The 25,881-nt window shown below is 43.6% G+C and overlaps 1 protein-coding gene, 1 long non-coding RNA gene and 1 other non-coding gene across 3 annotated transcripts; all 3 read left to right on the forward strand.

Annotated features, from left to right (window-relative positions):
- The first annotated feature begins 9,428 nt into the window (after positions 1-9,428).
- On the forward strand, positions 9,429-9,502 carry TRNAN-GUU (transfer RNA asparagine (anticodon GUU)). Its single transcript has one exon. It is a non-coding gene; the product is annotated as a tRNA-Asn (tRNA).
- Positions 9,503-10,538: 1,036 nt separating this feature from the next.
- su(f) (cleavage stimulation factor subunit su(f)) lies at positions 10,539-16,154 on the forward strand. The gene is made up of 13 exons (XM_011148626.3): positions 10,539-10,950; positions 11,117-11,308; positions 11,482-11,514; positions 13,257-13,354; positions 13,605-13,758; positions 13,885-14,118; positions 14,224-14,607; positions 14,683-14,929; positions 15,011-15,080; positions 15,194-15,290; positions 15,377-15,635; positions 15,717-15,851; positions 15,940-16,154. The coding sequence occupies exons 1-13, from the start codon at positions 10,927-10,929 to the stop codon at positions 16,152-16,154; spliced, it is 2,142 nt and encodes a 713-aa protein (XP_011146928.1). The 5' UTR covers positions 10,539-10,926.
- Positions 16,155-20,743: 4,589 nt separating this feature from the next.
- LOC112588497 (uncharacterized) lies at positions 20,744-24,834 on the forward strand. Its single transcript, XR_003112889.1, has 3 exons — positions 20,744-20,826; positions 22,349-24,451; positions 24,525-24,834. It is a non-coding gene; the product is annotated as an uncharacterized LOC112588497 (long non-coding RNA).
- The last annotated feature ends 1,047 nt before the right edge of the window (positions 24,835-25,881 follow it).

Raw genomic sequence — 25,881 nt, forward strand, 5'->3', positions numbered from 1 at the left:
CTGACCTGAACTGCCCGAGACATTTATAGATTCCGAAGCGATCAGTGGGGATTTCATTTATATGGAAAGAGAAATCCTATTCAGCGCCTCTCTGAATGGCAGAAGAAGAAGAAACAGTTTGCCACTTGCAGCATCTTGAGAGCAAGCTAAGGTTGTGGAAGGTTGAATAGAATGAAGATGGGTTGATATAAGCGTGTTGAATAGAATACAGAGGCCGACGGTGAGATGAAAATTTCGACTCGGGTATCGACGGGTATTCGCCGGAGTCGCTGGACGCTGGTCGGAGTCGCTAGACTCCGCCGAGACGACGAATCTATTTGTGGAAGGCGAGCGGCGCGCATAATAGTATTCGCGTGACGCAGCATCGCGGAAATTGCACGGCCGTTGCTGTAACAGCTGTCATATCGCCGCGATCTTTACGACACGATTCGATGCAGATTAACAGTCTTGTAAATTGTTGCAAAGCGGAATCGTGCGAGGTCCGCGCATGAATGTGCACGTAATGAGTCGCTACTTGATTAAAGGCAGCAGCGCGGCAACGGCTGCGGCTGCGGCTGCGGCTGCGGCTGCGGTTGCGCGACAGCGGCGGCAGATATTTGACTGTTGATAAAATACTAACTGTTAAGCTTTGCACATTATACGTATGCAAACTAATCGCGCGGCATTAGCGGAACATAATTATGCGTTCCCGGCAGGAGGAAGAGAAAGAGAGTCAAAGGGAGAGAGAGAGAGAGAGAGAGAAAGAGAGAGAGAGAGAGAGAGAGAGAGAGAGAGAGAGAGAGAGAGAAAGCGTTATTTATTGAGCGCTCTGGGACAGAGTCCCCTCAAGCGCAAGGAAGTAAAAAATAATACAAAAATGTTGAGTTTACATCAGTTGAAAAAATATGCAAGGTGAGCATACACTAGAAATGGAACAACATAAAATAATAAAATAATATAGAAAAAAAAATCATATAAAAGTATAGTAGTATAAATAATGATAGATTAATATAAAGCAACAATTTGGCGGTCGGTGAGTGAAAACGGTCGCAAGTACTGAGTTTAGCACGATTATAACAGGCTCCCTCTCAGAGAGGGAGAGAGAGGGAGAGAGCGAGAGAGAGAGAGAGAGAAATGTGTGACGTGTATCGCGCGAATGAATTCGGTCTCTCTCGGCGGTTTCGCACGCGTGTCGGCGTAACTCAGGCTCATCGCATTACTGGATTACTTTCTCGAGCAATACGCGCGTACATTTATCGCGCGCGCGCGCGCATTAAACCTCCACGTTTTATTGTTGCGCGCGGTACGCGCAATATCCAATTATCGTTCGCAGCGTGGCGAAGTTTCGCGCGGTCTCTTACTCTTCGCTCTCGTACTCGCTCGCTCGGCTTCGCTTCGATCAAACTGATTTCGCGATGGACACGATGACAATCAAGCATGGAAGAGCGAATTGCGAAGAGTGATTGCGCGGCTAAATAAGTTTTACTTATCACGACTGTCAGCCGAAAATTCCAGCATGGAGCTGTAGGGATTTGCGCTTTACGTATTTATCGCGAGTGGAAACGGAAGCGCACGAGATAATTCTTTCACAACACAACTACTCTTCTCTGAGTTTCATCGAAAATCGGAAAAATATTACATTCGCGCAGAGAGAAAGCGCAGCCGAGTAAATTCTCAAACGTTTCGAAATTTCGCGTTTAACATCCCCTCCATCGTGAGTGAATAAAGTGGCGTGTTTTCAGCAAGAATAACATTTCCCGCAGCTGTGACCACATCGCGCGATAAAAGTAATTTTTATTCATAAATCTGAAGACTGAAATCGAGAAGGAACGTGCGCAAATCGAGATAGCTTCATAATGAAATGCCCCACATGTCGCATTTCAATCATATAGAAAAATAGACATTTTGTAATTATCTGAAGAGATTCGCAAAATTTAGCATGCCCAGCATGCGAAAACGCGAGTTCGTCTTCTTATACAGTCAATCGGCAGAATTGGTTGGCGGGAGAGTTCTATCCAGCGAAATTCTGAAGAAGTCTACGGTCTCTTCCCTGTAGACCCCCCGGTCTTCCCTGGTCTACCGACTTCTATCTACGGTCTCGAAACGGCCTTTCCAGAGTTCGCTTTAGGAGTGAGCTCGTGTCGCGTTTCCCACGGCAACGCGGTGGCGGCGACGCGACTGCATACGTGGCTACGCGGCGCATGCAAGAAACGTCGCCGTAAAACGCGGCTCACGCATTTCGCGGCTCTCCCGGGCCGCGTCGGGGAGTTCCGTGCGAAAGTCGATGTTTCTTTCAGTCCCCCCCCCTCTCTCTCTCTCTCTCTCTCTCTCTCTCTCTCTCTCTCTCTCTGTCATTTTTTTCTCTCTTTCGTCCTCACGTCACTCTCTCATCGGTCGTTGCTGCTCATCCGCGAGATCGCCGACAACAGCGCGGACGACTGTCGTTCGCGATTATCGCCGATGCGATCGTCAGGCAAAGGAGAATGCGGCTGCCTAAATCGTCTTTCCGGCTTATCGCGGGGCGGTTTTGATCAGCGCGTCCACGAGCCGCCGATGCGGCCGCGATCGCAGCTATTATTGAGCCATCGTACATGGCGCGAGGTATTCGCGCGCGGCGGCTATCGAAAACGGCAACGGACGGATAATTAAATCGGCGCGATGATATCACCGCGCCGCGCCGGTGGTGGCTCGCGGTAGCCCAAGGTCGCACCCGGCCGATTCAATTGCACAATTATCTGGGAAATCAGTTCACTGGCACGACTGGCGGCGCGCTCGTAGAAAGGTGCGCGCCCGTACACGCCATCACCGTCGCCCGTCTCGCGCGATTACACTACCTTTACCTTATCCAGTTACTTCGAAGGCACCAAGGTTACGAGAACGTTGCACCTATTCGACGATTTCCCAGGCGAGAGAGAGCGAGCGAGCGTGCGCCGGCAAAAAATTCCGATATATATATGCGCGATGATAAATATTGCGCGCGGAGCACTGCTCGGCGAGAGACCGCCGGGTGTAAAAACGGAGGAGCGAACGCGGCGCTGGAGCTTCGGTGCCATATTTAGAGAGCCGGGAGAGAGAGAGAGAGAGAGAGAGAGAGCAGAACTATAAAACTAAGCGACTAATTCGTATCTAGAATCTCCCAGGAAGAGAGCGATCGCGAAACACTCTCGCGGGAGTCCAGCGGTCTCTTCGTCCGATTGCGTAAAACGCCTCGCGCGTTTCGCGTTCACGCAGATGGGGGGGGGGAGAGGGACACACGCAGTCAGAGACACACATACAACACGGCACTCCGCGCTCTTTACACCGCTCGCTCACCGAATACCGTTGGCGAAATCCGCGAGCGACTGGACGACCGCGAGCGAGAGCTCGCGTCTTCCACGTCGGGGCGTAGAATTGATTTAATCAGCCGATTATACACGGGCTTCTCCCTCCCCCCCCTTTCTCTTCGAGCACATCGCGGATTTCACGAGGAGTCCCTCGTCCAAATCGAGAATTCGGCCGCCGAGGGTCACTAATCCGCGACGATGTTCTCGCCGTAGCTATCCCACGCTCGAGCGAGTCGCGCGTTAACGGCGCGCCCGCGCGATAATTATTATGCGATGCCAATTATTATTTGCGCGGCTATATATTAATGAATTAGAGGCGATCTCTGCATTGGATCCCACATTTATCGCGTATGAATCCCTGGGTGTCATGGGCGCCGGCGAGCGTCAGTATTTATCCGCGAGCGGGCCGTATATCGCGCGCGGATTTTATCACCTGTCGCGGCATCGATGAAAAACACCCGCCTTCTCCTCAGAGCCCCGCGCTTTAATAATAAGTATCGCCCGCGGTGAGCACGCTGGGGGATTGCTAATGTCACTGTGCGCGCCGCGATAATACAATTATCCGCGTCGTAATGTGCGAATTTGCGCGAAGACCACCCGTTTAAGGGCACTGGAGGGTCAGATTGCTGAAAAATCGGGCTTGCTTTTGATAATATTTTGTGACGAACTGAATAAATGTGCAAGAGTGAAAATTTTAGATATAGTTATACAACGTATGAAGAGTAGAAAAATTTTGTTTATTAACAAATACTCGTATAAATATACGATATACATAGCTGAAATATACTCTCCTTTTTTTTCAAGTTATCGTTTTTGCAGTAATATCTCGGCTCTCGGTGGTCCGATCAGAGCGAATTTTAACTAGAAATCTTGAGGAGGCTTATCATTATCCGATGAACTATAGAAAAAAAAATCGAATAAAATCAACAAAATGGTAGCTATTATTGGGAAAAAATTCAAATTTTTCAGTTCTTTTACAATAAAAAAAATTAATATCTCGAAATGAAATATTTTGACGGAGTTGTCCATGGTTTACCTGAGAGCCATATGAACAAATATTATTGCTTTAAAATTTCAAATCGATACGAAGCTCAATTTCGGAGAAATCAGTGCAAAAAGTTGAATAATAAAATTTCGAGAAAAACACGTTTAAAATTTAAGTGAACATATATTTATACGAGTATTTGTTTAAAAATAAAATTTTTCTACTCTTCATATGTTATATAAATATATGTAAAATTTTCATTCTTGCACATTTATTCAGTTCGTCACAAAATCATTATCAAAAACAAGCACAAGATTTTTCAGTAACCTGACCCTCCTCCAGTCTCCTTAATTGTTCGGAGATTGTTTGATTTTGGTCGAAGCGATTGATCCCGACAAAGATAAGCTTGAAAAATCAGACTAAAAAAATTGACCTGAGAAAAGTCGATTTTAAAAATATCAAGATTGTTTGATTTTGGACGAAGCGACTGATCTCGGCAAAGATAAGCTTCAAAAGTCAGACTAAAAAAATTGATCTGAGAAAAGTCGATCTTAAAAACATCAATCTCGTAAAGAATTGATCTAACAAAAATCGATCTCCCAGAAAGTTGATCTTGAAAGTTCAGTGCCGATAGAAAGATAAAAAAATTCTAGAAGAGAGAGAGAGAGAGAGAGAGAGAGAGAGAGTGGCAAGTGAATTCGGGAAACTTTTCTCCTGCACGTGCGCGCGAGAATTTCCTTTATATTACGGAGCTCGGGAAGTGGAATCTCCGGCCGAAATCCGGCGTCGATGCGCTTCGAACGAGGCGCTGTGCGCGATCGCGAATCTGATCCTCGACGATATCCTCGGATTCGCTTCGCGACGTCTCTCGGGACCGCTCGGGAGCGGGAGCGGGAGCGGGAGCGGGAGCGGTCTCTCTCGAGGCGCTCTCTCGCGTTTCCTCTCGCATAGGTAGTGCTCGCGACGCAGCGGCGTTTTATCGCCGCAGTAAACGGTAATCGCGGTACTTATTTACCTATTTGATGATTCCATCCGGCGAAAGTATAATACGTCGCGCCGCGCGCACTAAACTTGCCCGCCGTTAAACGCGAACGCGCGCACTTCGGAGCTTGCTTTACCGATCGCCCCCCAGCGATAATTAGCTCCTTAATGCCCCCTATCAGAAAACATGCCCCGTTCAAAACCGCCGTATAAGTGCGTCGTAATAAACGATTAGTTTTATCGCCAGAGGCGTATTGCACTCCCGATAGAAAAGTACGACCGTGCTAACTATCGCGGCCTGAGAGAGAGAGAGAGAGAGAGAGAGAGAGAGGGGAGGGGAGGGGGGAGGAGAGACGTAATACAGCCGTCTGAAATATTAATTCTCCTAAAACGTCTTCATCCGTGGCGGCTAACAAGCCGACGCAGCGGTGTGATCGACATCCTCCTCGACACGGGAATTTTTACGTTTTCACAAGGAGAGAGGGAGAAAGGAAGAGGAAACTATAGATGAGTGATAAAACCCGGTCAAATCGGTCGAACGTCAGATCGCTGAAAAAACCCGCAGAAAATTACCTCGCATCGCTCGCTTCTCAGCTTCGGCCGACTCGACGTTTGCTCGCTCGTTACTTCGAGCCCCGTTAGTCCCGTTAAATTAGAGCGAGCATTTCCTCGTTGAGAAGAGTGCACGGTGCCATTCTTCAATTCGCGCTCGCGCTCACTCACGCGTTGGATGCACCCGTGCAGCCGAGTCGTCGTCGTCGTCGTCGTCGTCGTCCAATCTAGCGGCCTACCCGACCCGTTTTTAACAAGATATTTCCGTATTGTCGCGCTCATGCGCACGCTCACACAAGCGATAGCGCCTCGCCGTGCCCCCGCCCGTGCCCGTCCAGCTCGTGTCACCGCTAAATGGACCATCAGGGTCACCATAAATCCTGGGACTATCAGATCAGCGCGACTCCGCTGTCCCAGATATAACGACGAGCCACCACCGCCCAGCGTAATGGAGGAGCTCTCTGTCGACGCGCGGTCGAGATACTCCGCAGATGGGATCTGCACGAACCTGTCCGCGAGGGCGTGCGGGCTACACCTGACTTCGTCATTAACCCTTTCCGGATCACGCCGGACCGTTGTTCGCGACGGAGCGACGGAGCCGTGGACGCTGCGAAAATCTCGCTTCGAGCCGGCTTGGTTTTTACTTCTAGCTCGTAGCGCGACATTTTCCCGAGGTCGCCGGGTCGCGAGAGATTTCCTAACATTTCAATGGAAAAATACAGAGCGACGTGCTCGGGTGTAAAAACTTGTGAAAGCTCACTTCCTCGAGTCGCGCGTGATCCTGACGGCCGCGCTTCTTTCGGAAAAGTTTGCCGTCGAGACCGATCTGTCGAGAGCTCGCTGAGCTGAAATTCGCCCGCCACGCGCGTTTGTCATCCCCGAGGCTCGCCGGCCTCGGCCGGCAGATCGGCGCCGATACACGCGCGTCGCGGCATCTCCGTCGCGCGCGCTGGAATCTGTCGAGAAGCGCGCTCGCGCGCGTTCCGCCGAAGCGTGGAGCCGGTTAGCTCCGGGCCGGGGAACATTGTTAATTACACGGTCGTGCCGATATCGATGCGGCTACCGGCCGCGAGGTAACCGGGCCGCACGGCCGCCAGTAAAGATGGCATCGTGCGCACTAACGAGTAACAAGTGGCGTGACGTTTCAGTTAGGCTTTACCTCGAGCGGGACTCGAGCGAGGAGGAAGATATCGGTATGCCACGACGAAACTACCTATCGCCTCGCCTCCGGAGGCTAATTAACGCGGAGATTCATTATCGACACCTCGCGCCGCTCTCGCCGCCCCTGCCGTCTTAATTTAAACATTTCGCCGATCCCTGCTGCCTGCATTATTCGCGGCCGCGGCGGCCATGCCCGACGGAGCGTGCGACCCCGGTGGTTTATGACTCCGCAGTTCGCGGGCGGGGTGTTATTGCGTGCACTGCGGCAAGGACGAAACTCGTTGTTTGGCGCGAGGAAGGTATGAGGGTGGCGGATTGTTTGATACGAGTATGTCCGAAGGAGGATTCAGTACACTCACGCGGAAGTGAGTGCTTAAATTGTTGAGGTATGACAATGAGCCGAGTCGAAGGAGACGCAATTTCCGGTTCTTGAGAGCGAATTGAGGTGATAAGAAGGAAAGCTGTTTCCTTCGAGCAAAATGCGTTAACTTCGTTGTCAAGTTAATTTCACAGCCGGACTGTTTTCAAACGTGCGACGTTTGAAGTCGAAGCCCGGAAAACTTCGGGTCTCTATTTAAGGGTTCGGAGTATATACTGAAATTTTCGATGGAACTAATTTTGTCTTAAACTCAAACGTTCAAGTCTGGGGACAAAATATGATCGCTTCAACTGACACTGACGCTTCAGATTGCGACAAACGATTATAAGCAAAATTTGAGAAATCTGTCAGAATAGAGAAGAGATCTCCAACTTTCGTTAAAATCTACGAGCGGGCCCAATTTCGATCGAAACTTGATGTCTTTGCCTCGAGACATCAAAGAAAGCTAAAGCCTCTGATTGAAAGGGATCGCAGGAACTTTGGAATACTTTGAACGTGACGTTTGATCGCTTTCCATTTCCAGACCGCGTTTTTCGTTCCGGCTCGAAAGTGCTAAAATCGTGAGTCGAGTGAGTGCCGCCGACGTCGCGACCTCGACCTTCCGCGATGACGCTTTCGCGCTATGCAAAGTGGAAATTTGTACGAGGCGCAAATAGCAATTGGCTGCCCGTCGCTGCCCATCTCGCCGTTCGCAAGCACCGACTGCGCGATGCGCGCTTTGCATACGGCGCATCTGCGTCCCGCAAGTGAAGTTAGTTACGCTTAAATGCAAATTGTCGCGTTAATCGATCGTTTCGTACCTCGCGGCCGCGCGCGCGCGCTATAACAGACCGGTCCACCTCTCATCGCTTTATCGACGCTGGGTATCTTAAAGAATGCAGGGCGCACTCCTTCGTTGTTTCCGTCCCGAAGACTCTCTCTCCTCCTCTCCTTCCCTCCTTCTCACCCGTCGGCCCTCTATCTCGGTCTTTCATTCGCTGGAATAGTTTCTCGTAGCGGCGAGATGTCATTACGCGACCCGTGAAATTATGGGAGCCGCGCTCGCTCGTTCTCTCTCTCTCTCTCTCTCTCTCTCTCTCTCTCTCTCTCTCTCTCTCTCTCTCTCTCTCTCTCTCTCTCTCTCTCTCTCTCTCTCTCTCTCAGCGCGTTGATTCTGAATTAAAGTATAACAGCACCGACAGGTGGCCGCCCACCTGACGTCGGAACTAAAGCTGTGCCCCGCAGCTGATCGGCGGACTCGTCACAGTACATTTGACTCGATCGTGACTGCCATTCAGCCGGCAATAGCTGTCGACTATCGCGGTTGTTTCGATAGCTTGAAACTAGAACGGCCGGCAACGCGCGTCGTTCCACGCTGCGGAAGTAGAAAAAGAAAACGTCGCGCGCGCACATATGTCGAAGGCACATCGGTGTACGAAGACGGCAGACTGGAGAAAATGCTAACAGCGAAGGAATTAAACCGGCTTGTTGCGCGGTAAAATTTCTTGCACCAAAATCTACGAGTCAGAGTCGAATAAAAACGCCCGCTTGTTTCCGGCGATTTGATTAAGACACTTAGTGCTGCGATAAATTGACATGAAAAGTCACAGAAAATTTTAATCCAAGGATCGTGTGCGGATCTAATGATGATTTATGAGACGTTTTATGGTCGTTGTCGTCGTCGTCGTCGCTGTCGTGGATAATACGCTGTTAAAAACCCACAGATCGAGATTACGTTCACCGAGAGGCAACGGAGCACGGCGAAGGGCTTCGAGCTGCGTAGGGAGAGCGTTTCCATCTTCTTGACAAAATGTCTTGTAAAATGCATGCGCAAGAAAAGACAAACTACTCCTGAGATTACGGAGCCCATCTGATAAACTCGTGAAATCAGTTGCCTTCTTCAAGGCGCTTTTTAATGCAATTATCAAGTAGTCGTTTCCGTACGAAGCGATTTCGCGACAGACAAAGGAGTGTTTAACGATGCGATAAATTGAAAAAAGCAGGCATTAATAAACATGATTTTATAAGATGTACCAGAGCTAACATTTCATGGGATTCATCCACAGTAAGTACGACCCAGATACCAACCGCCTCCGTGGCGCAATCGGCTAGCGCGTTCGGCTGTTAACCGAAAGGTTGGTGGTTCGAGCCCACCCGGGGGCGTTTACTTTTGTTCAAAGTTTTTTTGCAAGTACTCACGGATATTGCGATGGAGTTTGCGTTGTCTTGTTGTCTTAGGTATTCGCTCCGCGTCCGCCTATAACCAAGCATATCGAAAACTGTTAAATACAAATTCAAATATGTAGCATAAGTTTGTGTCGTTTATAGGTTAAATAATTTGTTAGTTATTAGGATTGTTAGCTACTCGTATATAGCTCGTTATTTAAAGATTCGGTAGAATTAATAATCATCCTAGAGGTTAAGATAAAATAATTCACACAAAATAGGTTATTAACGTACCATTACCAGCGTAACTGTCATTGCGGACGAAGGTTGCAGGCAAGATGTCCGCGACGTTTCATATCGACTGACGCACAAGATTGTAACTTCGTTGATCGTAATTTCGCGATATTCGCCAATAAATTTTATAACTATTTCCGACTTTCGCGATGTATTTTGTAAGACGAAAAACGAACGCGCGCGTTTGAGCGATGGCCGCCATATTGATGTGCGTTCGATATATCGAGAGTCGTTATATCGAAGTCGGTACATACTTCGATACGACAATCGTCGCTTTGAGCACGAACGTACCCTGGAAACAACTGTAACGGCTGCCAATCAGAGGCTGCGTTCTGATATTCACTGCCACTACTGAAAATACATAGTTTGTGTCACGAATAATATAGATTTTCAGTGCTGGCAGTGAACACAGCCTACTGGTCTGTTCTTTTTAGCTGCACTACTGAACTGGTGCAATAAGTTAAAGTGAGAAAAAATATAGTTGTCTCATTTTAACTTATTGCACTAATTCCGCAGTGTAGCTAAAAAGAACAGACTATACATCTTTCGTTCTTGCGGAAGCAACAGACACGTTATGGTATTTGGTCTGTTCTTTTCAGCTGCACTGCGGAACTAGTGCAAGTAAGTTAGAATGAGACAACTATATTTTCTCTCACTTTAATTTATTGCACCAGTTCAGTAGTGCAGCTAAAAGGAACAGACCAATTAGCTGTAGCGTTGGGATAAGTTCAGTTCGTTTGGATGCACTTTGTGCATTTGATGCGCGAGAATTATGCATACATGTCGAAGAGAGAGTAAGAGAAAAATAAAAAATTTAGAAGTACAAGCAAAATAACGAGAGTCGTTTTCGATCGCACTTCTGCATATTCTTTCCATTCTTTTTTTTTCTTGTCAATAACCTCGAAATATGTTCACTTTACTATAAGTGCAGGAAGTGCACGTTAAAAAGTACAGTTGTGTACAACGTGTTTGTCGCATTGCATACGTAAAGCCATTCTCAGCCATTTTTTGGACTCGTTTGAGAGCGACTCTGTACAGTAGGTCCTTAGAAGCGTGTTATTTCGTTTTTCCACGTGTAATTCGCGAATAATTAAATCGCATATCGCCGATTACGGATAGGATATAAAATGACAGAAGACAAAACGGAATTCGTAAGTATTTATACATCCCAATTTTCTGGCCCGCCCAACCCTCAAACTTCCTGTTTTATGGAACCCATTTTTGCATGATTATGTGGCACGAAAGTCTGAAGACTTTTATACGGACCAGTCGAACGACTGAATTTTGAATGTAACACGTATTAAAATTTTTGTATAGGACTGGGGGAACGAAAAGCTACAACGTGCTCAGAAGACCGTCGAGAAGTCATCATACGACCTGGAAGCATGGAGTATTCTTATACGAGAAGCACAGAACAGGCCTATCACAGAAGTAAGACCGGTGTTCGAGAAACTTGTTTCCGTATTCCCGTCGGCTGGACGTTATTGGAAAATTTACATTGAGCAAGAGGTAATGACTAGTGATGACTTTACAAAGTAATGATGGAAATTGCTTCGCTAATATTCCATATTTTGTGACATAATAACAAAAAGGTTCTTAAGTGCCTTTTGTTCTTCTGTTAAAAATGATACATTGAAACTTATGATTGTATTTTAATTTCTATGTATCGCTTGTTTTTTCAGATGAAAATGCGGAACTTTGAAAAGGTGGAAAAGGTATGTTAACAATAATTCTATGAATTTAAGTTTAGTGTATATAGGTTTATGTATATTTATATGTTGTTAATTATGTTAGCTCTTTGTACATATACATATACATATATATCCCCAAAAGTGCCACACAGAAAACTCAGCTTGATTAGCTAAATAAATAAATCGTAAATATACAATAAAGTAAAATATTTTGTGGATTAGAAGAATGTTTCACGATAAAGTCTATTTCTCACGGTACAATTAAAGTCATTGAAATTTGTATCTGTTAATACAGGAGAATGATATAATTTTATACAATTTCCGTTATATTAATTTTAATTAATTAATAATGATAATTAGTACATGGGTCCTTTCTCTTTTTGTGCGATCAACGCACTTTAAACTCTGTTTTCACAAGTACGGGTGCCTTCATTTTTGTTCTGTTGCTATAATGTAACAGATTAGAACTTTAGGGTATTACTAACACAATGTCCAAATATTATCATACAATGTGATTTTGAGCAGTTTGCATATTATAAGAGGTGAATAAAAAGACTATTTCACCACAAGCCAATTATTTCATTGATTAATGACTGATCTGTTTACATGTTCGGGAGGTTGTTTTCTTTGGCAAGTGGAAAGCAGTTTCCTCTTTGCATTATTTGCTGTAAGGTTCACTTTCTGAAGATGCACCATTGTCACAGCAAAGAAAAGCCAAAGAAGGCAACTTTCTGAATGTAATAGCCTTATATTCCTTCCTACAGTATATACTTTTGTTTCTTGTTTAGGACGCGTTTTATTATAAGTCGTACACGAACGTAGTTGGAAACAAAAAAGTAGAATCGTTAATAAATAGGAGAAACACATAATGAAAATTGCACTACGTGAATATAAAACATGTCGAGTCAGAGCACAGGATTTTGAAGTGTATACCTATGACGCTTTATTCAACTATGAGTACGGGAAGTTCCACTATTCACCCTCCCTTTTAACGATATTTGAGACAATTCCAATCTCACGGATGAAAGCTCAAATATTGTGAATGTTTCTAGAGGTAGCATAAAGTGATCATATAACTCAGTGGTCTCAGTAAATAATGTACATTTTTTACATTATTTATACGATATAAATGATGTTGTTTGTACGCCGTCATCACCTTATGCTGCTTCACTTTGTCTTCATTTTTTTATTATGTCTTGGGATCGCTCATTTCCGGATCCCACATAGGTTCACTCTTCTACAATCGGCCCCACATGCAGAAAATAAATAAATTTTTCATTTTGTGGGGCTACTCCGTGTTAAGCTACAACACGGTACATATTATAATTATTATTATTATATGAAACGCATATAGAGAATATTTTCTTCATTATTGCTATTGATAAAATTCATATGTTTATGCAATAAACTATTCTCAATTGATGCATTGGTGCATTATTATTTATCCCAATTTATACGTAGGAACACTATTGTTAGGTGAAGGTGATTGTATATCATTGAAAATTTTCTTAATAAATTCCCTGTTGATACATATATATATATCTGACAATATTCTAATGTACGATATGTTCCGTGGCTCATGTAAATGTAATGTTTAAAGATGTGTTTAAATAAAACTTGCCTGTATGGGTAAGTAACCTGGTAGATATATACATATATATATCTTCCTCTGGGACCGAGCAAAGACAAAGCTTTATATTTTCGACGTATGTTTTTGGTTATTAATTGCTATGATTCATTTCTAAAATGTCTCTTTTGTCTGACAGCTTTTCCAAAGGTGCCTCATGAAAATATTAAATATTGAATTGTGGAAACTATACCTTTCTTATGTCAAAGAAACAAAAGCGAGTCTAGCTACTTATAAGTAAGTACAAGAAAGTTTCTTTCTTTTTTTTTCTTCAGAAACATACATTGTCAAAATTTAGTCCATTTGTTTCTCTCTCTCTCTCTCTCTCTCTCTCTCTCTCTCTCTCTCTCTTTTGTAATTTTGATCAGTGTGAAAAAAATTACGAATGGTAGTGTAATACTCAAAGCAGCTTACTTGTCTAATGAAACTAATTACTGTTTCATAAGACGAGACAAGAAACGAGAGATTAATCGAAACATTCTTTTAGGGAGAAAATGGCACAAGCGTACGACTTCGCATTAGACAAAATTGGAATGGACATACATTCCTACAGCATTTGGAACGATTATGTTATGTTCCTGAAGAGCGTGGACGCGGTCGGATCATACGCCGAGAACCAAAAAATCAGCGCCGTACGAAAGGTATCCAGCATATTGCACTAAATATTTCCGAATAATCTACAATCAGCGCGATCAATCCAATTGTCATTATTGTTTTATGAATGGTCTAAAGTCGCGAATGCAACTATAATAATTATCGTGTTGCAGGTTTATCAACGTGGTGTGATCAACCCTATGATAAACATGGAGCAGTTGTGGAAAGACTACATGTCGTTCGAGCAGAACATCAATCCAATAATCGCGGAGAAAATGGCGATCGAGAGATCACGAGATTACATGAACGCTAGGCGCGTAGCGAAGGAATTGGAAGCGGTCACGAGAGGACTGAATAGAAGCGCACCCAGCATCCCTCCAACTGGTCATCCCGAGGAAGTAAAGCAGGTATTTTTTTTTTTTTTCCTTTGTTCTCTTTATGTCTTTCTCTCTCCCCCTTCTTTCTTTCACTTTGTCTTTAGTCAACTTATATACGGACATTCTTCCTTTCAGGTCGAGTTATGGAAAAAATACATCGCATGGGAACGTAGTAATCCTCTCAGAACAGAAGACACCTCGCTCGTGGCGCGAAGAGTTATGTTCGCGATCGAGCAGTGTCTTCTTTGTCTGGGTCATCATCCCGCGGTGTGGCATCAGGCGGCGCATTTCTTAGAACTTAGCTCCAAAATATTGACGGAGAAGGGGGACGTAAATGCTTCCAAAAATCTTAGTGACGAGGCTGCAACCATGTTCGAGAGGGCTACGAATACGCTATTGTCGAAGAATATGTTGTTATACTTTGCGCACGCGGATTTTGAAGAGGGTAGAGTCAAGTACGAGAAAGTACATCAGATCTATCAGAAATTCCTCGATATTCCCGACATAGATCCCACTCTGGTTAGTATATTTATACACTATATGATCGCGATGTTACAAGGAACGTGCTGAAATGTCCGCTGTGCTTTCTTACAGGCGTATGTGCAATACATGAAATTCGCGAGAAGAGCGGAAGGTATCAAATCCGCGAGGACAGTGTTCAAGCGAGCGCGAGAAGACGCAAGATGCAAACATCATGTTTATGTAGCTGCCGCTTTGATGGAATATTATTGCACTAAAGACAAAAATATAGCATTCCGTATTTTTGAGTTAGGTTTAAAAAAATTCGGCGATAATCCTGATTATATTCTCTGTTACATCGATTACTTGTCTCACCTGAACGGTAAGAAATTTTTTCTACGTTTTCACACCCGGAAAATGTCCAAACGTTGTCACTAAAATGCACATTTTTTCCACGTTACAGAGGATAACAATACGAGAGTCTTGTTTGAGCGAGTATTATCTTCCGGCAGTTTAGAGCCGGAAAAATCAGTGTACGTATAGAGAGAATATCGGAACTTTTCTATCGTTTTGCAACTTTTTATCATACTGTAACTTTCGTTTATTGTAAGCAAACGTTTATTACGAAGATATATTTTGTTTGCAGGGACATATGGAATCGCTTTCTAGAATTTGAGTCAAACATTGGGGATCTGGCGAGCATCGTGAAGGTGGAAAAGAGACGCAGCGCAGTATTAGAAAAGGTTCGTGTTAGTCCGTTATGTTGCGAGAATCGAGAAACGATTTAATTACATATTTCAATCATTGCTATTTTTTTTTCATCTATTAGATCAAGGAATTTGAAGGTAAAGAGACCGCTCAGCTAGTGGATAGATATAAATTTTTGGATTTATATCCATGCACTCCGATGGAACTGAGATCGATAGGATACATGGAAGTATCTAACGTCGCCAGAAACTCAATAGGCGCTTTACCTCGCGTACCCGACCCGGAAGAAGCGATTGCGTCTTTGCCTCGACCCGATTTGTCGCAAATGATTCCGTACAAGCCGAAGGTGAACGCTCTGCCTGGTGAACACCCGGTGCCGGGTAGGTATTCGCGCGTATTTGTTTAACAAATATACTCGGCGTAAACTATATATTATTCGTGTTTGTTATTGTGTATTATAGGTGGTTCGTTTCCATTGCCACCAGCTGCGGCTCAATTGTGCACAATGTTGCCGCCACCCGGTTGCTTCAGGGGCCCGTTTGTCGCTGTTGAATTACTTACAGATGTTTTCAGTAGAATCCAATTACCCGACCACGGTAATGAAATAATACTAGAATGTCTAATTATACGCTGGTCTTTTCTTAGAGAGTCTTTTTTGTTTAACACGACTGAAACTGTCCACAGCTCCGTTGCCGGTAGCGGATAACGGATGTGACACGAAGCTGTTCGACCTCGCGAAATCTGTGCATTGGATCGTCGACGAGAGCAACGACGGCGTGAGCACGGGACCGAAGCGTAGACGTACGCGCTTGGGCGGCGACGATAGCGAGGAAGAAGATTTACCGCCTCCGCCAGCGAACGATATTTACCGCCAAAGACAACAGAAGCGAGTGAAGTGAATGAGAGAATGACGGATGTAGCATAAACGGCCCTTAATGGCAATGGATTTGCGTGACGATCGGATCATAAGCGTGAATATATTTTTACATATTATTTTGGTTTCTCGTGCGCGAATCAGAGAGATATGAATTCGCCGATCAAAGAAAAGAATTTATTATTATCGAATTCTTAACGATGTATCTAATTCTGAAATTCATCATGTGACACTGTGCACGATACTTTTGAGTGCTATGTACTCAGAAATCCCATCATTGCATATTGATTTCATTCGTCTTTATACGTACATATGATGGACGACATGAGAAATTTTCATTCCGCATGATCAAGTATACCCATCCGCGTTTCACGCGAATATATTGGATGAAACACAAATGTAACATATTCATTTATATTAAGTATGATCAAAAGTTCGTGTCAAATAATATACATTATTTTTTAAATAAACCGTAGCAATGTATTTGCGATATCAAAGGAGAAAGCGAGAGCAGGAGAGAGAAAGAAAGATCTGCTCATGATTCGTAACAAAGAAAAGTATATAATCCGCGTGTACATATACGATGAATCGATAAATTTCGGTTTTCAGGTAGAAGTTGACATTATTTTTGTCGGAGAATTACGATGCGTTTTTGCAAATCGTTTCAGGTCACTGGACGCGAGCGTAATCGTTTTCACGGGGCGGGGGGGGGGGGGGGGGCAGATATACTACCGCATTAATAATACCGACGTCTCTTTTTCCTACATTTCCGTTCGAGAAACACGGAGATAATACGGCAATCTTGTATGCTATTTGCAATTTTACTCAAACTGTTACTTTCGTTATCAGCAATTGTTAAAATTGTATCCGCGACTTTTCAGATCGTAACATTCACTGACATGTATACATATGTAACTTATCCTACAGGACCAATAAACGATTAATGTGATATTACGTTATTTCGTTTGAGAATATGACTATCCTCCCGCGGCCTCGTTCGCGATTTCACAGAATTTCAGCAAATTTATGCCGCCGACGAGTGAAATGCGACATACAGAGCTATGCGTCGCCGTAGAAATTCAATGCGTGGAGAATTATCGATGAGCATTCGACCATTAAGAACGATCTTGATTACGTTAAACGAGAATAAAAAGGATCTCTCCACGCGTGATCGCTCTCGTCTGGAAACGTAGTCGGAGAGAAGCCCACTCGCCGGTCACACGGACACTCGAGTCGGTTAACAGATTCGGGGTATTAACACGCTTCAATGAAGTAAATAGTTCGTCATCAGCGCTTCTCGCGGCCAAGGTAGACTTTGTTAGTAGGTACAACTTTACGATAAGGGTGCAATTAAACTTTGATCACTATTCCTAGTTCGAGTGGCTGGTAATGGCCCCCTTGGGTTAACGGTAAATTGGGCTGCGGGCTTCGAAAATAGTTGGGCGTCCGCTGTTAGAGCTGTACCGAAAACTTGATAAACGACCGAAATCTGCGCGAAACCGCGCGCCGGTTTGTCAGCCACTTCCGCAAATCGCCTCCGACGGGGGGCGGGGGGAGGGGGAAGGGTGAGAAAAGAAATCGGTCCGCCGCCGAGCGGACAAAAAGCTGAACGCGCGAGCGCGGGGAAGGGGCACGGCAAATGAAAATTTATACCAAGGATGTTCGCGTTTTCCGCGTCGAGAGAAAGATACAAAGAGAGAGAGAGAGAGAGAGAGAGAGAGAGAGAGAGGAAAGGAAGCGCGTTTGCGGGGCACGAAAAGGATCCAGCGTGTCTGATTTCCGGCGGCGTATAGCTGCACAGAGAGAACGATTTAGTTTAATTTAATTTAACAAATGCTTATTTGGAATAGTCCAAATAAATTTTTTGATTGATCGAACGAAGTTTCGTTTGACGCAACAAAAATATTTTGTTGCAGCTCAGTTCCAACGAAGTGTTTTTTTGTTGCGTCAAACAAAATTTGGTTCAATCAATCAAAAAATTTATTTCGACTATTCCAAATAAGCATTTGTTAGATTCAACTAAATCGTTCCTCCTGTGTGCGCGCTCCTTTATGAATAGACTTTTGACCGACATGTTAAGCTCGCGGTTAACTGCGCGCACACCGGACGCCGCTTTATCGTCTTAATTACCGCTGAATGAAGCGCATGTGATGAGCGCGCGAGGGTATCCAAACTCTATTACCCGCGCATAAATCCTCGAGCGTTTGACGCGCAACTACGGCATACTTGCGCGTCCATCTATCTTAGGACTGGATACCACAGCGCGCGCGCGCGCGCTGGCGCTTGTACTCTTCTGGAGCCGCCTGCGCCATCGAGATTCACCCTGATGAGAGCGTAAGGCGCGTCCCTCTCCCGCGGGAAATCGATGTCGCAGTCCCTGTCCCTCGGTGTGACTAATTACGCCTGCTCGTTCATCATACATATTTCGGTAAACGCCGCGAGATAACGCGCGAGACGGCGCTGTCATGTCGCGACTTAGTGGACATCGGCTTGTCGCGATCTCGCCGCCGAGTCGCCTCGACAGCTCGCTGAAAGGGACGCGAGATTCTCTAGCAGAGAAATCGGCAATCAGCGACATTCCGTCAAAGATGCTTTCGCGTCTTTTGCGTTACCCCACAGATTGCCGCAGAGGGATGCGCGCTGAGTCCTAGTTTGCGTTCATTGTTACTCGAGTCTTTCGCAAATTTGCGTATTCGTAAATCTATCGTAAGTTCGTCATGAGCGTGAAGTTTGCTCGAAAGATGTTTGTCTCGTAAGTTTGGCGCTTCAATCGAGAGTATTAAATTGAGACAAAAATTCGGCTTGCTCTCTTCCTACGCAAAGTGTCGGGTTTAGAACAGCGAGTGTGGTAGATTTTAAAACTATCCATTAGGAAAATATGTTTTGTCGAAAGAACAGCGATGAAGTTAGCGCGGAAGTTGGAAAATGATGTTAATATCGTACGCAGTTGTAAAATGTATCTGAAACCCGTTTTAATTCCATTGGGGCTGTTATTTCGTTGTTTTTCTTTCTCTCAAATTTACGCCGAAAAACTCGCATTATTTATAGAATAACCTGGTACAATCCGCGACTGCTTGTCGGTTGCGAGTTTCAGCATTTGATCGCCCGTATTTTTCAGATTTTTTCTCAGAATAAAGCCCGTGTTGCTTTTCCCGGTGCTTTTCAAACCTAGGGCAATTCCGCGTACAAATATATCTCTGCGAATAATTTCATATCTCGCAACTAGTGTTGAACTAGCTTCTACCGCAGAAATCATTTCGAAGCGTTGCGACAAAGCGCGGATTTTACTTCAACAAATGGCTGATTCAATCCAACGCGACCGCGAGGATTAACTTACACTGATAGAAAAATATAGTTGAATTAACTATAATATCACTATATTTTATAGTTCATTTTGGCATCAACCATATTTTTACAGTTCGTGGAAACCTGCAAAATATAGTAGAATAAACACAAATATATAGTCAATGATTGTCTGAAATAATTGTTTAGTTACTTTTACCACATATATATGGTAATTTCTCATTCACAAATATAGTGAGACTTAATATTCATATAGTTACATCTGTCATCATTTAGCAAATATTCTGGTAATATTGACTATATAAAAGAGTTACTACTTTACCTACCACTTTACATTTGTATCCATACAATAATTTTAGTTAGTTTAACTTACTATAATTCTTAGTAAAAATATATGGTTTGGTTATACTATGCCTATATCGTAATCATTTCCGATATTATGGTAATACTTACTATAAACATGATATTTCGGACTATAATTTAGTTACTATATCACTATAGTCCCAAGTGTCATATACTTTTCTCTCAGTGTAGCGTTGAAGGATGTCAAGGGAAATACGTGTCAGTACTACCTCGCTATCGATTTCAGATTCGCAATACGAGGTATTCGCCGCCGCAACCGAGAGCAACGTAGCGCGAGCGACAGTCATCCAGTGTGTCGCGTTAATATGTCACACGTTTAATCCTTATGTACACACCCAACTTTTACCTCGTTGTCACACACCCAGGGTACCCGGGTGCCCACCACTAGTTTCTCTCAATTGCTGAGTTTGCATATGAACGGAATCGTTTGGAATCAATTTACTTTATTAAATAAACATCACTAGAAACTATCTAAGCCATTTCCAAGTCCCCTAGCCCACTACAGCTTCCACGAAAAGAGATAGAAGCAGGGTCTCCGAGCGCTGCACAGATAGCGCGCGGTCAGTTTTGACCTGCGGCGGCCGGCAGATGTTCAAAATTTAAGTAGTAGGGATAGTAGCGTGACGTGGCTTTCTCTCTAGCATCAAGGCAAAGGGCTACACAGCTGTGCGTTATTCAGAATCGTCCTATTGAGGAGGACAGACGTGTACTGCCGGGAGAAAACCGGGACCACGTGTTGAGCGCACAGCAGCGCGTTGATAGAGCGTCGCCTCTTTTCTATTTATAATTTATCGCTGTGTGACAAATACTGTGTGTAAGCAGATAACGACGCGGATATCAAAACAAATGTTAGATATGTGATAGAACAATGCGAAAGAGGAAAACATCTCGCCGTGACTGATCGCCAAGTAGAAAAAGTGTCGTGAGACGGCAGTCTCGAGCGAATATTATTATATAACGTGTATCCGTTAAGTTTCGATGACGAGACGTTTCTCGCGATCGAAGAGGAAACGTGGACCAATGGAAAACTGGTAAATAATCGAATATAAACGCCGTGATTTTCCGAGGGAGAAAGGGAGAAACCTCCTAACCTTGTATAACACTTGATTTTTAACATTTCTGTGAGTGTTGTATAATTGTTTATCGGTGCAAAATTATTCACATCATGGAGGAAGAACTATCAAGATCTGAATTTGCGAGGTATTAGGAGTACAAATAAGTTTCCGCCGTTTGACAAAAGATGGCCCCACCAGAAGGTTATATTGAAATTGTCAGATGTAAAACGTAATATCGTAAGTTTGGACATCTGGTAACAACATAACCTTGAAGTATTAGTGACTCCGTATCAGCATCACATAATTTTTTTCGTGCGAAAATGTCAAGTTTTGTGCCGAATAAGCGTCACTTGCGGGAACTTTTGATTTACTTCTTTAATTTGAAGAAATCTGCAGCTGAGGCGCATCGATTGCTTGTAGAAGCATATGGTGAGACTGCTTTAAGTGAGAGAAGTTGTCGCGAGTGGTTTCAAAAGTTTAAAAACGGTGAGTTTGACGTGGAAGACAAAGAACGTAGTGGAAGGCCGAAAGTGTACGAAGACACGGAATTGGAAGCATTATTGGAGGAAGATTCGTGCCAAACGCAAGAAGAACTTGCACTTACATTAGAAGTGACTCAACAAGCAATTTCACATCGTTTAAAATCGTTGGGAATGATTCAAAAACAAGGAAATTGGGTTCCATATGAACCGAAGCCGAGAGACGTTGAACGCCGATTTTGCACGTGTGAAATGCTGCTTGCCAGGCATAAAAGAAAGGGTTTTTTGCATCGTATAGTCACTGGTGATGAAAAATGGATCCACTACGATAACCCAAAGAAGAGAAAATCATGGGGACCACCTGGCCATGCTTCAACATCGAAAAAACTCATGCTGTGTATTTGGTGGGATCAGCTTGGTGTCGTGTATTATGAGTTGCTCAAACCGAGCGAAACCATTACTGGAGCTCTCTACCGAACACAATTAATGAGATTGAGCCGAGCACTCAAGGAGAAACGCGCCCATTACCACTCCAGACACGACAAAATTATTCTCCTACATGACAACGCTCGGCCACACGTTGCAAAACCGGTCAAAACCTATTTGGAAACACTTAATTGGGAAGTCCTACTCCACCCGCCGTATTCACCAGATATTGCCCCCTCCAATTATCACTTGTTCCGGTCGATGGCACATGGCCTGTCTAAGCAGCGCTTTACATCATACGAAGATACTAAAAATTGGGTCGATTCGTGGATAGCCTCAAAAGATGAAGAGTTCTTCCGACGTGGTATCCGAATACTGCCAGAAAGATGGGAAAAAGTAGTGGCTAATGATGGACAATACTTTGAATAAAACGTAATGTACCGTTCTTTCACAATAAATTCCTAATTTTTGACAGAAAACGGCGGAAACTTATTTGTACTCCTAATAAATATTATTCCCTGATATAATTCTCTTTGCTTTTTCTTGCTTTTATCATATTTTTCAATTGAAAAACTCATTTTTATTGAATCCAGATTGTGTCATGCTCGAAGAGATAAATATTTGAAACATCTACTTGAAGACTGCAATGAAGAATCAGAGTTCGAAGACGACAGTGAAGACGAGAACTGGCTGCCGGGTGAGGCCTTAGCCGAAGAGCCGCCATCAGATGTGGAAACTGCAGGCGAGACGTCCGAAGGAGAAGGAGAGAGCGATGTTGAGTCCGACGAGAGTGAAAGCGAGAGTCAAGCGGCAGGTACATCAGCAGCGGCGAGGCAGATGTGGCGCCAGTGGCAGATGAAGCAGGTATAGAAAATGCAAATGCGTACATAGCGAAAGACAAAACCGTTTGGAGTAAGACGTCGCCTCAAGTACATCAAACTCCTTCTCGCAATGTTTTACGCCAAAGAAGTGGCTCACATAGATCTACAGAAACTTCAATAGGAGATACTTTCAAAATAATTATTACAGTCGAAATGGTAGATCTTATTGTTTGGTATACTAACAAGAAAGCCAACACAGTATATGATAATTATAACGCGAAGAATTCGCGGATTCGCAGCGATTGTGGATGCCAGTAACTATATAAGAAATGTATGCGTTTATTGGGGTTTTAATTTGTTCTGGGGTTAATAATTCAAATGTTGATCATACAAGTGAAATGTGAAAAAGTATTTTGTACCCTCTTTACCGCGCGTCAATGGGTATCGGCAAATTTTGTTCTAATGTGATTTATTCGATTCGACGACGTCGATAGACGCCAGACACAAGCAGAAAAGGATAAAGCTGCTCTTATACGTGACATTTGGACAATTCGAACTTGAGTAATATGTACAAGCCGACAGTAAATTTGACAATTGATGAGCAGCTTTATCCTTTTTCCGAGGCCAGACAAAGTTTACGCAATATATACCTTCGAAGCCAGCTAAGTACGGGATCAAAATTTGGTGGATTTGCGATGCCGAGAATGCCTACCCTCTGTATGGGATTATTTACTCAGGAAAAACTGGAAATGTTCGTGAAAAAAATCAAGGAGAGTTGTAAAAGAACTTGCAGCATCATTCAAAGGGAGTGGCAGAAATATTACCATGGATAATTATTTTACTACTTTGCCTCTTGCTAGACACTTATTGCCATGGAAATTAACTATTGTTGGTACTTTGGGAAAAAATAAGCCTTACATTCCAAAACAAATGGCTCCCTATAAATCTAGAGAAGAATATTCTACTCTCTTTGGTTTGGTACAAACATGTTGCACTCTGCTCGTACGTGCCGAAGAAAAACAAAGCTGTAGTTTTACTATCGACAATGCACTCTGATTCTGTTGTAAATGACGATGAAAAGAAAAAGCCTCACATGATCACTTATTATAATAAATACAAAACTAGGCATAGATACAATGGATCAAATGGTAAGGCGATATATCACACACAGGCGCACTGAGAGATGGCCTCTTGCTGTGTTTTTCAATATCTTAGACGTAGGCGCTCTTGCTTCATATATAATTTATTATGAGAACAACAAAATGATCCAAAAGAAAATTAATCAGCGACGTACTTTCTTGCGTCAACTGAGTGAGGAACTGGCAAAACCTTTAATTGAAGGTCGTTCTGTGAACTACAATACAAAAATTGTGATTGAGAGCGTGATCGGGTGTTACGTCCACGTAACTTTAAACAACATTTCTAAATTCGATCATAAATTCAACAATAACGTTTATTTCAACAATAACGTTTAGACCGGATATTTTGGCCACTTGATCCTCGGTCTAGACGTAATAAATATGACACCGAATGCTTCTTCATCGGAGAAGATTAAAAGAACAATGGATAGATAATAAATACCATAACCGCGATTATTGATTATCACTCTTATATCATGAGAAACATCTTTCCCCTACTACTAATAAGATGACAAGAACTCGCGCGGGGGTATCTCACCACCTTATCTCACCTGCTTATAAAAGGCGACGCGCAAACCAGTGGAGCGATTCAGTCATAGACTCATTGACTCATTCATTCATTCATTCATTCATTCATTCATTCATTCATTCATTCTTGCATCAAATCACTTCACGACTCAAACACACAGAGAAAACACTCTTAACACTCTGATCAATTGACTCTCAACTGTAAAAGGTAAAAATTAAAGATTCGATATTTAAATATTCGTCTCCTTAGATTAAATCCTAAAGATCCTTCTTCATTCCAGTTTAAAATCTAATTCACACAAACCAGTCCGTCCCGAGGTAAATTAGTTAAATCTATTGACCTCAAAAAAGGATAAACACATATACATTCACGATTCACGACGTGACACGGGCTACAGCTTGCTCCTTCCGCTGTTTCTGAAGAACAAACTCAACCTCGAGACAGTACTGGTAGGAAAAAAAATTACAGGTTCTTGTCATGTTTGCTACAAAGAAACGATCAAAAGACGCAGGAAAACGCGAAAATGTTGTTCAGTTTGCGAAAAGCCTGTTTGCGATGAACACTGTGTATCGACAATTAAATGTATTGATTGCGCTAAATAAATGTAAATACATTCTAATTTACCTTGAAAATTATTGTAATTGTTTATTTATTAACCTCTGTTACCTCAATGAAATATTTATCAATGATATTAATTAATTCCAAGAGTCAAAACATCGTTTTTCATCTAGTGGGTACCCGGGTGTGCCCGCTAAGCACATGTACTTTAACGTCATTTTTGGTTTAGGTTCAAAAAATTTGAAAAAAATTTACCAGTGTATTTTTAGCTTCTAACACATCGATCAATAAGTCCCGGGACTAACCAACAAATGGCGCCTCTAATAACAAATCCATACCATTCTCAGCTATAGTACCAACCTTTAGAAGTTACGTGTCAAGTTTTCATGACATTCCGACATTGTGTCATTGAGTTACAGTGGTTTTAGTGACGCTACACCGTGTCACAAGTCGATGGTAACGATGGCCAAATTGCATGAGTTGAACTTCGAATTGCTTCCGCACCCACCGTATTCTCCAGATCTGGCCCCCTCAGCGATTATTGGCTGTTCGCAGATCTCAAAGAAAAAAAGATGCTCCAGGGAAAGAGATTTGGCTCCAATGAAGAAGTGATTGCCGAAACTAACGCCTATTTTGAAACCAAAGATCGTTCTACGCGGCTGGCATAGAAAAGTTAGGAAAGCGTTGGAATGAATGTATCGCTCTTGAAGGAGACTACGTTGATGAATAAAGAAGAATTTTGGCAAGCAAATGTTGTTTTAGTAGTTAGTCCCGGGACTTATTGATCGATGTGTTAAAAGAGTTAAATAATGGGGATTTGAAGACTCAGGTCGAGATTCAATTTTTATTCAAGTTATAAGGAAAAATATGACGAGGTGGGCACCCGGGTACTCGGGTGTGTACATAAGGGTTAATCGATCGCGTTTCGGTCACGACACGATGGCGAAAGGGGAAAATCGGTCGACTATTTTTATTACCCGGCGCGATACTTGCCCGCTTTTCGTCGCGGTAACGCCGCACGCGTTTCCGAAGGGCGACCCCGACCGACGGCGAAGGGAGAAGATCCTCGCAGCCACCTG

This window comes from Harpegnathos saltator, unplaced genomic scaffold (assembly GCF_003227715.2).
Source record: "Harpegnathos saltator strain DR-91 unplaced genomic scaffold, Hsal_v8.6 scaffold231, whole genome shotgun sequence".
In the NCBI taxonomy this organism is placed as follows: Eukaryota; Metazoa; Arthropoda; class Insecta; order Hymenoptera; family Formicidae; genus Harpegnathos; species Harpegnathos saltator.